At 40.8% G+C, this 18,829-nt stretch overlaps 1 protein-coding gene across 3 annotated transcripts in view; it reads left to right on the top strand.

Annotated features, from left to right (window-relative positions):
- Positions 1-18,767, top strand: part of FGL1 (fibrinogen like 1) — a 75,707-nt gene extending 56,940 nt beyond the window's left edge. For all 3 annotated transcript variants that reach the window (XM_054029305.1, XM_054029307.1, XM_054029306.1), the window contains 4 exons: positions 3,692-3,789; positions 5,769-5,857; positions 6,826-7,013; positions 10,517-18,767. In XM_054029305.1, the coding sequence (XP_053885280.1) occupies positions 3,692-3,789; positions 5,769-5,857; positions 6,826-7,013; positions 10,517-10,676 (535 nt within the window). In that variant the 3' untranslated portion in view covers positions 10,677-18,767. The remainder of the gene's footprint in view (positions 1-3,691; positions 3,790-5,768; positions 5,858-6,825; positions 7,014-10,516) is intronic.
- The last annotated feature ends 62 nt before the right edge of the window (positions 18,768-18,829 follow it).

Below are 18,829 nucleotides of genomic sequence, written 5' to 3'. Positions count from 1 at the left end.
TATCCTGATTTTATAAATGGGGAAAACTGAGGTACAAAAAGGTTAGAGACACAATAAATCAATCTGGGAAAGGGAAGTATAGAATTCAGTAGCTCAAAGTCCTGATTCCCAGCCCTGTGTTCAGTCTGCCAGACCATACTGAGTCCAATATGGTTTTAATATTGTTACATAATTCATACTCAGTTAACTTTAATGATGTTACATGCACTACCCTGTTATCCATATGTTCCTGATAATCTTTGCAGTCTCATGACCTAGTCTGTAATAACACACTGTAGTAAATGAAGATCTTTAAATGTCTGACACTTTGCTTACTTCTTTTCATTGTAGTGAGTACACCTTGTATTATCCATTATGTATTTCATAGGGTATGCTTGGCTAGCCTCTTTTACAAACTCTTAAACCTCACTGCTAGATATCTCTACAGTCACCAGTAAACAATACTTTAACATACAGAAACACAAGTGCATCTTGAGGCAAGTTAATTATTAGCACATTTTCACAGTCATATATTGCCATTTCATATGACATAAGCTAGCAATGTATTTGGTTTTATTGTCAGTTGGTATCTACAGTAATTTTGTGTCTTTGCTCTATTTCACTAACTTATTTTCCCTTTTTAAATACACTAAATACCAGTAGGAAAAGTGTTCTTCTGGAATTGTACTTTTAATCTAAAAACTACTCAGCACATTTTATGTATTAACATAACTAGTCCTCACAATACCCTTGTGGGGACGGGGGGTTGATCCTGAGAGAGGCTGAGCATCTGAAAGTAGGCGAAAAGTGAGCAATACTATTTTTATTTTTCAGATGGGGGGAAATAAGGTTTTGGTTCATTGATTGACTGAAATTGAATTACTGTGCCTTTACAGTGATGTAACTGAGATCAGTATTAACCCCAAAGAGATTACAGTAAGTGATTTATACAAGACCACAGAAGGAGTGGGACACTCTCTTCAGGACACTCAGAACCATAAATCACTGTGTTACTCCTCTGCCTCAGCAAGTGAGAGCTTTGCTACTGCTAAACTGTAGGTCAGCTCCCTGACACACCAGTGTCTCTGCCTTGGCAGCAAATTCCTTGAGACTCTGCCATTCTAAACCTTCCTTGCAGGTAACAATCAATAAAACCTAGCTCCTGAGTTCCCCAGAGATGTCTTTCTGCAGTGTCCAGTCCCTCTTACAGAAGTTAGTAAGTTTGCTGCCTCCAAAGAGACAGTGTGCACACCAGCCTGTTAGGTTATCTGAGGACTCACTCTTCACTTAAATATAGCAGCAATGAAATGAGTTATAGTAAAACTAAGAATAAGTTGTTGTTTTTTTTATTAATAAAAGTACAGAGATTTAAGTGATACTAAGCAAGAGAAAAAGACAGGTATGGTTACAAACAAACAGGCATTTTAGTCACTAAATCTTTTAATTTTAGCAAGTTACAATCTTTGCCTAAGCAGTTCTCACTTACATCAGGTTACCAAAATATTTAGCCCTTCAGGCCAGGGGATAAAACTTGCACAGAATCAGAGGGTAATATCCCTTTTGTTCCATAAGTGATGAATAACTAAGAGGTTCTCGCCCCTTCTTTTTATAGTTCAGGCAGGGCCAGCTCCAAGTACCAGCTTCTCAAGCAGGTGCTTGGGGCGGCCGCTCCGGAGAGGGGCGGCACGTCCAGGTATTCAGCGGCAATTCGGAGGACGGTCCCTCACTCCGCCTGGGAGCGAAGGACCTCCCGCCGAATTGCCACCGCAGATCACGATCGCGGCTTTTTTTGTTTGTTTGTTTGTTTTGTTTTGGCTGCTTGGGGTGGCCAAAACCCTGGAGCTGGCCCTGAGTCCAGGAAACCTTTGAAAAGCAAACACAGACAAAGTTCCTCTTCTCTCCTGGTGTGTAAACACCATGCTGTCTTCTTCATCATCTGGTCAATTTTCTTTTTCAATTGGCTTAATCACTTCATTTACTTTACCATATAAATGTACTTCCATTGTCTCTGGCCTCTCCTTGCTCAATTTACATTGGAGACAAAGGTAAACAGGTGAAACAACATTCCTTTGTCTATTTCAAACCTGTTTATCTGCTCTACTCAGGTTGCTTGGTTTGAACATATTTTAGGAATATATTTCCAGCACATATACACAAGTCTTTACACACTGACTGCACATACATCACACAGTAATATTAGGGACCACTGTACCAGCAGTTCTTACATGATACCTCACAAGACACGCTTTGGCTAAATATTCTGACAACAGCATGTTGGGTGTGGCCTTTGCCTGTTGACATAAAGGGGGCTCTTAGGGTCACTCTAGAGATGGAAAAATAAAGATCTGCTCAAGCCTAATTTTAAAGCCCAACCCAACCCTGACTTGACCACAGCCAATCTGAACCCAGCCCAAGCATGTGGGGTTGTTTCATACCTGACACTGGTATTTGGGTTTTGGCAGGTTGCAAGGGTCAAACCTCTGGCCCAGAATGCATTTTCTTTACTTTGTTTCTCCAGAGAGCCATTGAAGTTAATTACCACAGCCCCACTCTCCCACCACAGCCTATCAGCTCCTCCCTGCCCCAGCCAGCACTGCACACCCGAAGGGTGGCCAGATTCCCCCTCTCCAGGGCCACTGTCCCAAGACCTGTGTGTTAGTGCCACCACCTCAGCCTCGGAAGTCAGGCTGGTGGGCCTTCCTGCTCCCCATTCTCCGTGCCCCAAATCTATTTCCGAACGGCTCCTTCCTGTAGGGTCTGGCTGCATGCCCTGCCTACTGGCCACTGCTGCCTCCCTGAGCTGTGCATGCTGCAGAAAAAGAGGCACGGCAACTTGTCAGCACAGCACAGTGAGGCGGCGGTGGCCAGCAGGAGTGGGGCAGGCAGCCACTGCTGTACCAACCTCATATGTAGCTGGTGCTCAGAGACTGCCTGATTCAACTCGAGCCTGAGTGTCAGGTTGTTCTCCACCTGATCCATCCTGAACCCAACACTTGTAGTCAGGGCTCATTGGATTTGGGGTCCATTGCAAGGCAAAGAAACAACCCATTTTGTCTATCTGGTATTTCTAGTACTCCCTTCACTACAGTAATGTAGGGACCAGAGAGAGACTCAGAAGTGACAGGGCCAATCAAGAGATGTGCCCCTAGCTCAACGATGGGAAAAGCAGGGTGATGCTACAGCTTACAAAACAATAGCAGCTAGATCTGTGGAAGTTTCATAAGCTACTCAATCAAATCACAGAAGGTATATTATTTCTGATGAAATGCTGTGTGCGACACACCTACACATAGACTTTCATGCTGTGGTCACTCAGGAAGTGTCTCTTCATTGTACAATTTTGGGGGATGATTACTGGAATTTAGATAAGCATGTTATGCAGGAAGTCAGACAAAATGGTCATAATGATACCTTCTGACCTTAAAAGCTATTGTGGCTGTGTTTCTGGAGACCCAGATCTAGTTTGGGTTTCAGCTGCCAGCATAAGAAACTAAGGACCTCCCACATCCATGTATGTAAATCAGAAGGAACTCCAGTTAAGTCAATACACTAGTTTAAAACCAGGGTAAGTGAGGTCAGAATCATGCCCCAAATAGTAATTTAGTGACTTGATATCATATAAGACAGTGACATTAAAAAAATTGTGTAGTTCCTAGCAAACTTTTTATTCTCTTTGATTATCCCAAATCATTAGTTTCAATTTTATTTTCAGAGTCTGGGATGACTATGAACAAGGTTTTGGAAATTTTGTTTTGAGAAATGGTGAATACTGGCTTGGAAATAAAAATCTTCACTATCTCACCAATCAAGGTAAGACTTGTACAGAAATATTTTTCTTCCTTAGTGGCCTTTGCAATACAGGAAAATTTACCATCTGTTTCTGCTTTGCTCTTTCAGGACCAGATGCAATTTGCACTAATGTAAATCCTGAGTCACACCACTAGTTTGAATTGGGTTGTTTAGAATTTACAGAAGTGTAAATTAGATCAGAATCTGGATCTCAGTTCCTAATAAAGGATTCAAACTCTCATTGGGCCAATGTGTCAATGGTGTGCAGGGAGCCTCAACAGATCAATGCGCCGTAGTTCATAAGGCCACCGTCCCCCAAGCCCTTAAGTGGTTCTCAGATCCTTCCTCCCCCAAGCAGAACTGAATCAGTTTAACTGACAGTCCTGACCCAGTCAGTGAACTGCATTAGTTCCATTTAGTCAGGACATGTAGTAGCCACATATGTGACATAATCTGACTGACAGTGCAGGTCTGGGTGTTTTCTTATTTCTCCTACTCCTGGGAATGCTAACAGTGTCTCCATATTTCTAATAACTGAAGGCAGTTAATCTCCTATTGTCCTAACATAACCTCCTCTAAAGGCTTGTCTACACTTAAAACATTGCACTGGTGCAGCTGCGCCACTGTAACACTTCAGTGAAGATGCCACCTACACCAACAGGAGGGGTTCTCCCATCAGCATAGGTAATCCACCTCCCTGGGAGGCAGTAGCTACCATGGAGGTAAAGTTGGTTTAACTGCATCACTCAGGGGTGTGAGTTATACTGACCTAATTTCCTACTGTAGACCAGGCCTAAATTATTGCTTGTTAGATCTTATGCTTCAATTTAGTCTACTCATTCCTTCTCCCAAAACCTTCAAAAGGCAGACTTCCTAAATTACTCTGATGACAGTTCACATTGGCACCATGCCCCTCATTGCTCAATCAACCTTTGAACATACTCTCCTTAGATAAGAAGTCCAGCTCAATGGGGTTGAATGGGTGTAAGTGAAAGAAGAATTTATTCTATGCATTTAGGGCCATATCTTCAATTGGTTTAAATTTGGCACAGCTCCATTGAAGTCATTGGAACGAAGTCAGTTTACATCATCTGAGGATTTGGCTCTGTAGATTAGAAAATTAAACAGAGGACCCTAAGCCTCAAATTTTGGATTTGAATGCAAATTTCCCCAAACTTTGAGGAAGGGCAAATCCAGGTTTATGGCTGGATCCCCTTTCCTACTTTCATCAGCAACTCACAAATCCTACCAACGTGAGGGTTGGCTGGCTTATATTGGGAAACTTGAACCAGTGTAACTCCATCAATTTCTGATACAGATCAGCCCTGTATGTTTTGTGAAGGGAGAAATACTAGTAAAAATTAATGTAAAATGTCTAAAGTTTGACTCCAAGCATTGTAGTCTGTGATACGCTCACCTTTATAGACATTCACTAGAAAATGTGGCTTTAGCAGAGGCAACGCATGGGGGGGGGGGGGCATGCGGGGTGACGTGCCCCACCAGATTTGCTGCTTGGCTTGTACTGAGCATGCTCACATGGACTGCGCATGCTCAGTAAGACTGCTGAAGCTGGCTGCCCTCACTCTGTTCCCCTCCCCTGCTCACTACTGGCAGGCACAGGTCATCTCTAGGCCTTAGTGACTATTATAATCTGTATTCTTGAAGTATATGCCACATCTTTTTATCTTCTTTCTTCCTCAACACTTAAGCATTTCTTGCTATTCCTTGTTTTACAACAATTTTAGGAGCATAATTTAAAGAAGATGGTGCAGAATAATATTAGTTTCTTATAGAAATTGCTGTGATCTTTATTCATATGAATTTGTCCCATAACTTTTTAAATATGTAAATGCAAATGTGAAAATAAAAAGGCTTGTGGGAGCAAAAGAAAGAACATAAATAGGATTTTAGTCTTATTGTATAACACAATGGCTTTATTCTGAGGAATGCTGAGAGAGGTTGAATTAACATGAATAAATATTTGTTGTTGTTTTGCTAAGGAAACTATACCCTAAGAATCGATCTCTCTGATTTCGAAGGAGTACGGCGATTTGCACAATATCAAAGCTTCAGAGTTGCTGGTGAAGAGGTAATAAAATACTGAATAACTTCATTAATCAGTAAATTCATTTTTTAAATGAAAGCTTGGATTCTGTAGGCAACAGAAAGAATATTATGGCAGGCCATATAATTATAGATTCCACAACTTTCATATACATATATGGTTTTCTAATATCTCTTATTAAGACATTTCCTTTCTCACCAAGACCTTAGAATTTTTGATAATGTAATAAACACATTGGTTTAAGTTCATAAATTGATGTCACACAATCATACTTGGTGCCTGTCTTTAAAGATTTTAAATTAGTTTTCTGGTTCTTCAGCAACCTTTTAATAACAAACTGTTTTCATGACCTTTGCTGATGTTATCAATGATGTTGGTTACAAAGATTTTTTGACATGAAAATGTTCAACATAAGATGAAGTTTTTATTAAGCAAAATTAGCTCTGTTAAAGGGTAAATCACAGAGAATACTCTTTGTTAACAAAGGCCTTAATTTAGCAAGGTACTTAAATATATGGCTAATTTTAAGCATATGAGTAGTCCTTTTGCAGTAAATTCACTAGGACTATACATGGTTAAATTTAGGCAATACTTAAGTACCTTGCTGAATTGGGGCCAAATAGCCCAATTATGCCTCCTGGTAGGTGCTGCCTATCCTAAACAATCACTAATGTAAGATCCCATTGTTTTGGAGGCAGTGGGAGTTAAAAGCATTCAACAGTTTATAGAAGCCACTCAGCACCTTGCAGAATTGAACCCTAAAAGCCTACTTTATAGACAGCTATTTAAAGTTCTTGAAAATTCTTTTGTCTTACTGAGCATCCTCCCAGTTGCCTTTTATACTGTGTTTAAATGGCAAGAGCTAAATGACATGCCATTTCTGAGTTTATATTAAATAACAGTGAATGGAATGTATATTTCCTAGTTAATACCCATATTTGTTAATAACACCCAGAGATTAGTCTAATTTTTCTCTCCCCATTTTTCATTAGAGCTCATACCAGCTGAGCTGTGGAGAATACTCTGGCACAGCTGGTGACTCCCTTACTGGGGGGTTTCACCCTGAAGTGAAATGGTGGGCTGATCACCGAGGAATGAAATTTAGTACACAAGACAGAGACAATGACAACTATGAAGGGAACTGTGCTGAGGAGGACACAGCTGGCTGGTGGTTTAACAGGTCAGGTATTTAATGAGAATACCAATACTAGTGATTATGATATCTCTTGGTTACATATGAGGTAGGAACATATGATATTAGGTAGGATTGGTATCATTAATTGTAATTAGGTAATCTGTCATTGACCCCTATCACAGACACCTCAGCACTTGCCCACATGCCTGAGTCTGACCCTTGAACGAACTGCTGGACTGATACCCTGTATCACACCATCTCCAACTTGCATTGGACTGAGAGAAGGGATTTACTATGTGCTGGGATCTGCATTCCAACTTCTCACCTTGCTGTCCATCTAACTGTGTTTATTCTAGCTCCAATGTATTGATTCTCTTTAAGCTCTCTGACTTTCATTCAAGCAGGTCATCTTGAACACACATTACCACTGCTTCCTATTCTTACATTTCCCCAGTATTTAACTAGATCAGATGTGACATTTGTGCAGGCTATATGACAAGTTAGTGGTAGGGTTGAGTTAATAGATGTCTAATGTTAGGGGAACCATTTTTCACCTCACTTCACAGGGTCTCAAGCCATTCCATTGTCCATTCATCAAGATGGAAATGCACCCCCCCTTAATTAGGTGCTGTTCTCAGAGAGATTATTCTGAGAAGGAAACTTCCTTAAATATGATGAAGTCAAAGTTTTTAAAATGTAACATTTCTTATACTTGTATATGCAAGGTGACACAGAAGATTGAACATAAATGATAAATAACCTTGGCCTTGAATATATGGGCAGCTATCTATATAGGTTCACTTGAATAATAAGATAAATATAGCTACAAGGTGAAGCTATGCAATATATAGCTATAAAAGGCAGTTCAAAGAAGCATATTATCACAATGCAATCTCAGTTCACTTGGCAAGAATTGCCAGGCAGGATCAGCTCCAGTGTGTGTCTCTCTCTGTGTCACCCTTTGTAACCCTCACTTACCAAAATTCAATACCACTTTCTTTGAGAGGACTGAGATAAGTTAGGCCGATCTCATTACCTGTAACCACCTCATAGGTTTGTTTCAAATTTAATTTTATCTTTTAGCATATGCAAGGGAAGGAGAATCAACATAATGGATATTGCAAGGAACTGGGATATATCATAGGAAAACCACATGTGGACTGAGTTTCAGTTCTACTTAAAGCTACAATTACAGATATAGAAAAAAATCAGTTGTGATCCTGTTCCAAATTAAATGAACCTCCAGTCCTAAAATTGCATAGGATTTTGATAACATATCACAACTTTCATATATGATGAATCACCAATGACTATTAGTCAACTGAGTCCATTTTCCTCAAAACAAGTCTCTTATTATGTCTAATAGCTCAGGCAAAAGCATTATATCGTTGTGGAAATAGCAGCATGACAGGATTTGACAGCTCTTTGTATCTAATGTACTATTATGATTCATGTCATATAAATACCACAGATAGCTAGCTCTTGCAATTAAGGTTTTTATTAGTTGTGGATCTTTCTCTCTCTTAAAGTGATATTACTGTCTTGTAGCAACTATGTTCTGGGTTAAGGATGAAAGTTGCTAATGAGGTTACCCCGCTTCCTTGATTCTGCCATTTTGTTGAGTAAGCACTTACTACTGAACTGAACACTGAAACACTCAGCAGAATGCTTGCAAATTTCAGTATTCTGCCTGCACAAAAGAACAAAGCAGGCAGGCACAGTGAAATGAAAGCACTGAGAGCTCTCATTTGTCATGCTCACATTAACAATCACAAGGAGAACCAGTGCCCTGGATTGGTTTATATAGGGTCTCCCAGCTGAGTAGGAATTTGTTTTTCTATTTAAAATCTGTTGAAATGCAATTTTTGCCTTAAAAAAATTAAGGAATCAGGAGGACAATAGGAATGGAAATAGGCTACTTCTAAGGTGTGTACATGAGCCTGCCAGGTTTGGCAGTGTAACTTTAAGAAAAGCACACCTTTATGAATTTTTATTTTGCATAAGCTGAGTACCTAACATATGTAATCAATAAATCATATGCCAGTTGTTTCTTCTGCATGTCGAGTTATTTCTGTGTACAGACCATTACACAGTATTTGTGTAGCTTTGCTATTGTGCTTTTTTGCTCCCTAACACCAATTTAAGAGTTGTTATTCTTGGCTCATGGTGCTTTCAAAAAAATCCACTTGTGTCTATTTCTACCAAAAGAAGAGAATGCAGTAAAGGAGTCAATAAAGAAGGCCAATAGCTAGTCACCACATGTTACCCTCTGTGCCTTTGCTAAGGAAGTTTGTGCTTGAATGAGTAGTACAAAGTAAACAAATGCCTACCCAGTAAGGAAAGTGTATGACATATTGAGCATGTCAGTTCTGTCACCGATTTATCATTTTGAAAATCAAAGCCACCTTTTATATCTGAAGGTCATAAACTTTCAGCTGGTGTATGGCATGATTCAATTTTTAAAAAGTGTTTGCAATGGACAACCAGCTAAATAAGAATTTTAACATATGGCTTTTTTTTTATTATTGTTTCTATTTCAGTTCTTTGTAACTGTTAAGTGCAAACATACCTGGAGAGACTAACATTTGCCAATAGTTATATCCTTAAGGCTCATTCTGGATTGTTTTCTTTTTTTAATTCTACGTAAAGACAGCTTTCTAAAATCCATCATAATGTGTGACAACTAACTACTAATAACAACAAAATACCGACTCAACAGTTGTTATAATCTAGTACTGGAGCTACAGCTAAACAGATTCACTACAATATCCTGCCAAAAAAAAAAAAAAAGTGTAATTGTCTATATGGTCACAATGATCCCAACATCCTCCTTCATGGAAACAAAATTAATGAGGCAGAGGGGCTGTGGCATAGCAAAATATTTCTTTGACAGTTACAAATGTAATTTATACTGTTGCAATGTGTTAGAGAGCCAGAGAAGGATGCCAATTAAAATGGTAAGTCAGATGATCCAGCTATTGGAGGATTGCCAGAATGCCTATATTTAACTTGTAGAGAGATTTCATATTTTTCCAACAAATATGAAATCAGTAGTTTAATAGCTGAGCTGATGATGATTATTTTTTCATGTGAAACTCCAAGTGTTGGCAGTAAATGCAGGATTTAGAGTAATTGCTCCAAAACAACAGAGGAATAATGCCACATTCCTTTCACAAAGTTTTCATTGCCACATACCCTTGTTGCTAGGTATGATCTTAACAAGTCTGGAAACATTCTTTAGTGAAGCAGATTAGCAAGTGAAATGTCAGGGAACTAATGGTGTTAAAGGAATGGAGTCAAGGAACAAAGCACTTTTTGTTTTGATGCCGCTAAGAACCCTTGAAATTGTGCGCTAATTTAGCCTTTATTGTTTAGTGGCATTGAGCCCCACGAATGCAAATTCCTGCAGCTGTCAAACTAGACTGTCATCAACATAGCGATTTTTTTGGCTCATGCAATAACTACAAATCCCTGAAGCTTTTAGACAAAACAGATTTGCTTAATTAACATTAATGTCTTGTTTTTGTTTTCCCTTTCTTTCCCACCAGGTGTCACACTTCCAATCTGAATGGTGTGTACTACAAAGGACCTTATACAGCAAAGACAGACAATGGAATTGTTTGGTACACATGGCATGGGTGGTGGTATTCTCTGAAATCTGTTGTCATGAAGGTCAGACCAGCAGACTTTGAACCCAATGTTGTTTAAATATCTAGTTAATATAATCCATCCAGTTAATCTTTTAGCAAATCCATCTAAATTGGGCAGATTTCTCCCTCCACCCTCCCTCCTCTGCCTCATTTATGCCTGTATAAATCTGGAGTAACTTCATTAAAATCAGTAGTGTTATATGGGTATAAATGAGAATAGAATCTGGCCTTGAGCCTGGAGATACAAATAATGTGTACAGGATTGCTAAAGAGACCAGACAAAGTTCATCCAGGGTTTATGGCAACTTTCACCCATGTAGAATACTTAGCAGTAGAACTCTAGAAGCAGGGGAAACTTCCACTTGACGATGGGCATAATGGGGGCCAGGACTTCCCCAAAAGTGAGTAGTATTGGTCAGGAAGGAGGAGTGCACTGCTATTGTAACCTCTGCTGGTGAGGCTCCTTTGGAATCCCCAGTGGAATTCAAAGCAGCCTACAATGCCAGAGCTTCTGAGGAAGGACAGCAGTAGGAACATCACCTGGCCATTCCTAGGACACAAGAGACTAGGCTGGTACACAGGTGCAATTTGTACCTTCTGGGGAATGGAGAACAGGAGGGTTGCCAACTTGGCCCACACTATTTTGGACTTTTTTCATTTGGAAACGTTTCTATCTAAATCTATGCACAATACATAAGATTTAATGGAAAAATTACAAAATAGATTCACTACATTGTCTTAAAAAGCAATGTGAATATATATTACACATAAAAACTACATTAAAAGAATGTTACAGAATGTCCAGCAATTTAATGGTGCTGGAGCAATTTGTATAGTGGGATGTTGAGAGCCATTGAACCAAACTGTAAACTCTGTATGTGATGGAAACCATTTCAAACCATGCTGTACCCCCAGCACCCTTAGTTCCAGCATCTATGAGTGGACATGCTGTACATTGAATGGGGCAGGGGTCCAGTGGAAAATATTATGTATGATCCTGTAATTAAAGACTGTATCATAATATATACATACAGGGGAGCCAAATTAAGGTTATATAGGCAACTTTAATTCTGGCACTTCCTAACTTTTGAGTGCTTGCTTTAGCAAACTTAACATTCTTTTAATGTAGTTTTTGTATGTGTAATTTTAAAGAAAAGCTGAAACCCTCCCCCAGCATTTCCATCATGATACCCAGCAGGGTTGGAACCTTTAGATCCACAGCACAGACTTCTGCCACTTGAGCTCATGGAGTAACTCATAGTAGCAGTTATCTTCTATGTGAACTAGTGACTAGAGAGGGAATGGAACACTCCCTTTTCCAGAGGGTTTCACAGATACATACTTGCAGACAGCAGAGGAATGATGAGACTTAGGAATCTTGACTTTCAGTCAAGATTCTGAAATATAGCATGCTTTACAGGTAACAGACCCTTGTGACCCCCACCCCTCACCTCAACAAGACTGCCCCCTTTTGCCACTTGTCCTTTTAGCCTGTTCCTTTTCCAGTCCTGGCTCTCCCCCTCCTTGCAGATCCTTTCCTAACTAGTCCCAGTCTAGATCTTCCCAGAATCCTCGCTCCACTCCCACTGTCCTTGCCCAGTCACATCCAGGCTTCCCATCCAAGGCACAGTCTTCCCCTGACCCAGACTCCTTGTCCCAGTTTCCTTGCTCAGGCAGTCTCAATTCCCTCCCCCACCCCCCTGGCTTCTCATCCAATCTCAAAGTAGCATCCCTCCCCTGGCTTCCACTCCAAGTCTCTTTGCCCAGCCAGTCCCAGTCTCCCCCACCAGGGTCCTTGTTCCATTCTACTCTCTCTTGTGTCCCCAATCTGGCTCTTGTCCCTTCAGCATTTAAGTCGGGAAATTTCTTCCCCCACACTGCCTGAGGGCCTGCAGGGGAGTGCTCATGAGCACAAGAGAGCCTTCCTCCTCTCAGTCCTGATGTTCATCCTCACAGCCAGCCACAGCAACCAGAAGCAGCAATTTCAGGCAAAGTTCTACTCTGCCCCTGTAATCCTGAGATGGAGTATGCCCAAGGCAAACCGAGTAATTAGAGAACTGATGCTGCAAAAGTCTCTGCTGAGCATGTGTAAACTGAGACATTTCAAAATCTTATAATTTGGCTAGATTTGGGTGTTTTTTTCAAGGAAGAGCAAAAGATACATCCCTGGCTTGTATTTTTCAAGTTCCTATTCCAAAGCATAGAGATACTAGAGCTTTTCAACTGAACAGCTGTAAGAATTTTGTTAACATGGGCAACGTGTTTTTCCCTAATCTCATTCTAGGAAATGGCTAAAGTGTTTTTGCTGAAACTTCCCTCTCCGTCCTTCTCCCTTAAAAAAAAAAAAAAAAAAGTTAGCGTCAGGCAGATATCTAGCATAGAAAGTTTCAGCCCAAACAGTTGAAGTTTGGCAAAGTTGTAACCAGCAGAAAACAAGATCTTATAATGGAAAGTATCAAGTAACCTTAATTAGAGGTGTCATTACCATCTCCACCTATCATACAGGGATGATGCTGAAGCCACTTTTCATGCAGAACTCCTGTTGCCTCCAAAGTGTTACTGACTGGCTACAGAATCAAGCCATAGCAGAGGTGTTAGTATAGACAGAACTTTTTTAAAAAGAAGCTTAATTAGGTATGTTCTTTAGAATCAATATAATATCTCTCTCTCTATTCTGTTCTGAAGCTCTGTTCTAGCCAGTTCTGTTTAGGTCCTTATATCATGCCCATCATCTGAGCACTTTTGTTCTGTCATCACATTCAGCATAGCTCAGACTTTAAACTAGTCACTATATATCGCAGCTGCATCATATACAGTAAGCAAATTCTGTAATATCACATCTAGTTTGTCACATTTCATTCACTGATGACATGGGAGTAGAAGAGGTCGAATTCATATGGGATTTAGAACAAGCCAGAATGGCTAGATGTGGCCAATATGATTTTCCCCATATTCTCCTCCAAAATAAATGGAAGTTGACTCTAGGTCAGCATTTCCCAAATGCGGCCACCAGGGGCTTTTCTTGCGGCCACAACCTCCTGGACAGTGATTGGGGGCAAAGCAGCTGCCCCCTTCCCCTCCCTGTTGCTCCTGGATGTGCCACCTTGATGTTGGTGGCTGGGGCTGCTAACAGGGGTTGGGCCCTGTCCTCCTCTGGAGACAGCTGGGGCACAACCTTGGAGGATCAGGCAGCCTGTGAGTTGCCCACCTTCCTGGGGGTCGTGTGGCTCGGGCTTCCGCCCTAGGATGGCAGGGTAAGCACCAGAAGACTTACTAGCTAGCAATAAATAAATTACAATGATTTTGATGTGCATATGTACATATTTATTTGTTTTTCCTAAAGTTAATTAAGTGTTTTAGGAAAAATTGTCAGAGTGGCCACCAGCACTCTGAGGCCACCAAAAAATTTGTAATGAGAACCCCTGTTCTAGGTTATTCTCATTTTACACCCCATGATGACAGAGGAATTCTATCTTTTCTCACAATCAATATGTCTAGACATAAAGTACTAAAAGCCTGACATGCTTTTGCCAGCAAACTCCTCATTGCAGGTTCAGTAGCAGAAAAGCTATTTGACAGAGATCTGGTCTTGGCAAGTGCAGTCCAGAAAGTAGTTAGGGTCATCCAAGGAGGTGGTGGAACTTGGACACTTGAAGATGCACTGATTTAGCACAAGCAGCTTCTACTCAGGGCCAGCTCCAGGGTTTTGGCCGCCCCAAGCAGCCAAAACAAAACAAAAAAAAAGCCGTGATCGTGATCTGCGGCGGCAATTCAGCGGGAGGTCCTTCGCTCCCAGGCGGAGTGAGGGACCGTCCGCTGAATTGCCGCCGAATATCTGGACGTGCCGCCCCTCTCCGGAGCAGCCGCCCCAAGCACCTGCTTGAGAAGCTGGTGCCGGAGCTGGCCCTGCTTCTACTGGCAGGGTAATGGAATGTGTGACTGGGAAGGGGAAGACCATAGAGATGAAGAGCAGAGTGTTTATTTGGGTGATAGTTGATTCATATGGCATCAAGATAAAAATTTAAAACAAAAATCTTTAATTTAAGGAAACTAAGAGTAAACCTCATATATCCTTATGCAAGTATGAATCAAAACACAGATCTGAATGCAAACTGCTGTACACATTCTCTCCAACTCCAAAAGAAAAAAAAGGGCCAGGCCCTGCCCTTTTCATTCGCTGACCACAAAACAGATGTTCTTATAGACTTTAGGGCCATGATCATCTAGTCTGATCTCCTGCATAGACCCTCATCCACCCACTCCTGCAATAGGCCCATGACCTCTGGCTGAGTTCCTGAAGTCCTCAAATCCTGATTTAAAGACTTCAAGTTACAGAGAATCCACCATTTACTCTAGTTCAAATCAGCAAGTGACCCATGCCCCATGCTGTAGTAGAAGGTGAAAACCCCCCAGGGTTTCTGCCAATCTGACCTGGGAGAAAATTCCTTCCAGACTCCAAATAGGGCGATCAGTTTTCAAGGTTATCCAAATCTTTTTGTATGATATTCTGGTCCTCCTCTATAATGGCAATATCACCCCACCTTGTGTCATTTGCAAATTTTATTAGCACATTCCCACTTTTTGTGCCAAGGTCATTAATGAAAATGTTAAATAAAATTGGTCCTAACACTGATCCCTGAGGAACTCCTCTAGTAACTTCCCTCCAGCCTGACAGTTCACCTTTAATTATGACCCAATGTAGTCTCCCCTCTAACCAGTTCCTTATCCACCTTTCGATTTTCATATTAATCCCTATCTTCTCCAATTTAACTCAGAATTTCCCATGTGAAACTGTATCAGATTCAAGTAGATTAAATCTATTGCATTTCCTTTGTCTAGAACATCAATTATCTTCTCAAAGAAAGGCATCAGTTTGGTGTGGCATGATCTACCCATTGTAAAACCATGTTGTATTTTATCCCAATTACTGTTTACCTCTATATCCTTAAATTCTCTGTCTTTCAAAATTTGGTCTAAGACCTTGCATATAATTCAGGTCAAACTATAGTTTCCCCTACCACTTTCTCCCCCTCCCATTTTCATAAATATAGATAATATATTTGCAGTTCTCCCATGGGGTATGGCCCTGAGTTTACTGATTCATTAAACATCCTTGCTATTGGGTTTGTAATTTCATGTGCCAGGTCTTTTAATGTTCTTAGATTAAGACAATGCACAGCTCATGATTTGGTCCATTAAGTTGTTTGAGTTTGGCTTCTATCTTGGATCTTGTAATTTTCACTTTTTATGCATCTTCTTTCTCAGTAGACACCCTGTTCACTGTGCCCAGGCTCTTCATTACTCTTATTAGGAAATGAGACCAAGTATTCATTTAGGTGGTGGGCTATACCTAGATTATCTTTAATCTCCTCCTTAGGATCCTTTAAACCTTTAATCTTATCCTCAGGATAAGGCCCCACAGGTCTAGAACTCAGGCCAGTAGAGCTGCTGGGCAACTGAGACCTCCAGGCTACCACCCAGCAGCAGCTGTAACCAGTTTACACTACACATTCCATGACCTGCTGTGGACACAGACCATGGGAAGTTCTGCCTCAAGAGTTTGACAGACAGCAGCCCCATAGTTCCTGATTGGCTCCCTGCCCTATATAAACCCTAGGAGCATTTCAAGACACACCCAGGCAATAGTGTGGATCTTTCGTAACAGTTATTTATTCGCTGCTCTTGAATTCCTGGTATTGCTGTGATTCTCCAGCCTTGCCCCTTCTGGATGCAAATAGTTTTGTCTTCTGTTCTCACTTGCAATCTTCTGAGAGTCATCCTCTGTCTTCCTGTAGCTCTGAACTCTGGTTATCTCCATTGTCTCTGCCCCTCTTTTTGTAGGGCTAGCTATTCTTCCTTGCTCTCCCATCTTCTGTTAGTGACTCTCTCCCCTTCATTTTCCAACTCAGCACACCTATTCCTTAGCCCTGTCTCCTGCACTAGCTGGTCTTTTCCTCTACCTGGTTCTTGTAAGTACATATTTCCACTAGCCACTTAATTCACCCAGTAGTCTACCCTCACAGTTGTCCAGTCCAGCTTGCATCTGCAAGTCCTGAGTTTTCCCTTCAGCCTCCTCTGGCCTTTCCTTCATCATTTGCTTAAATCCCTGTCAAAACTTAACCATAGTTTCTACCTGCATTTCAAAACCTGAGATCTTCTCTTTCATCAGATCTATCAGGCAGCACATCATACAAATGAAGCACCTTTCAGGTACCCTCTCCAGAATAATGTACATCTTGCATCTTCAGTGTTTTATCCATTTTGGGGGTCACTACCCCTGCTGCCTCTGTAACAAGCAGAGCCTCCCCTCCTAAGCATCTGTCAACAGAAAACCCACACAACATTCCCCCCCCCCCTTCCTTTCCAAATTCCCCTCCCCCTTCCTTTCCAAATTCCCCTGTTTTCAGTTGTTTGCTGGCTCATGTGCTGCTAGCTGACCAGTTGGCTGCCTTTATAGGCCTGCTGATTAGGGAAGCCTGGTCCCCTAATCAAAGCTCAGCTGTGATCCTTTTCTCACAACATACTGTCCCTTACCACACTTTGCAAACTGAAAGCAACCCAGCAAGCAAGCAGACACTCTTGAGAACATACACTCTGCCACTAAGGAACAGGGGCTTGCCTCCCTTCTCCTTTCCAATCAAACTCCCCTGATCTCAGCTGTTTGCTGGCTCCTGTGCCAATACTGTGAAAGTTCTTGCAATAATCCCAGGGGGTAGGCATGGAGGGGTATTCATGTATCTCTCCATGGTTTTACTTGGTGGCCAGTGTCCTGCCCCACTCAGTGCTACTCACTATTTAAATTCCTTCTAGTGTCACACACTATACATTGGGAAATAAAGAAGGAAGGTGTTGTGGTTAAGGCAGCAGATTGGGGATAAGGAGATTTAGATTCGGTTCTGGGCTCTCTCATGGATTCACTGTGTGATATTGAACCCCTTTGTAAAACAGGTGTGACATTTACTTTATTTCAGTGGGACTGCTGAGAGTAGATACACAAATGTGTGGCATGCAGACACCAGGCTGATAAGGGCTGGAGGAAAGCCTATAAATAAATAAGATGTGGTTCATATGCATCTCTATGCTGCAGTATAAACTTTAGCTTAAATTCTACAGTGGGTTTTAAACTTATTCTTTTTGTAGCGATAAAAAAATATTTTAAAAGATCCAGTCACAGGACTGGATGAAGTTTCAGCCTACTAGTATAGAACAGTTCAGCCACATAGAAAATCCACAGACGACAGGAAGATACACATGTGTACAATATGATATATTCAATATCAAAAAAGAGCCTCCAGCAGTTATTTCTAACCAATTTGCTCATTAAACGCAAAGTGATCCTGCATCTTCCTCATGTACAATCTAGAAGTCTGAATCATTAGAGTGAAGATGAAAGCTTGTTTTTCCAATGCAAACAAAAAGGTAGGTTTCTAGAGCTGTTAGGAACACATTCTTTCCGGTGGGAATTCTCAAATTCCTTTCAGAAGTCTGAGTTGAGGAGGGTTCATTCTCTGCCAAGCCATGAATGATATTACAGATAACTATGAAATTACCCTTAATATTTTGGAGAGGAAAAAGGAAGGAAGATTACTTAATGCATTCAAAGAAGCCCTATTGAGGCTGATCAAATTGCACTTAATGTAAACATAAGACATGGAAGGCTTAAATAGTAAATTCTCTAGCAGGAAAAAAATAGATTGCTCCCAAACTTGCTGATAAAATCTTCAGCAGTTTTCCTGAGCTTGCTGTAGGATAAATCCAGACTTTTAACTTATGAGAATGCTAACAATACTTGTCAGCTGAGCTAGGACATATTCCTAATATTTGAACGCAAAAGTGGCAGAAAAAGCCATTTCCCTTCCCCTTTTGGAAATCTCATGAGAAAAGGTACTGTAGACTGATGTACAACCCGGTTACACAAAGCAAACTTCTTTCTGCATATTTTTTCATGTGTTTGCACATTGTTTATTTGGATTGTAACCTCCTGAGGCCCAGGACCTTTTCCTCCTAGCTGCTTGAAAAGCACCTGATATATTGATGGTATTATGCAAATAAAATATAACCCCCCCTCTCCTGCATTTCCATGTTTTTCTTTGTGTATAATCAATTTGGACTGCATTAAAATGTATGAGTAAAGTGTTTTTAACTCAAATGTGAGCCCATATTTCTTATCAAATAAGCAAAACCTTTATTTTTTAAAGAACGAGTTCAGAT

Source organism: Malaclemys terrapin, chromosome 5 (genome assembly GCF_027887155.1).
Source record: "Malaclemys terrapin pileata isolate rMalTer1 chromosome 5, rMalTer1.hap1, whole genome shotgun sequence".
In the NCBI taxonomy this organism is placed as follows: domain Eukaryota; kingdom Metazoa; phylum Chordata; order Testudines; family Emydidae; genus Malaclemys; species Malaclemys terrapin.
The sequence above is the reverse complement of the archived record's forward strand: the minus strand, read 5'-3'. Positions and strand labels throughout refer to the sequence as shown.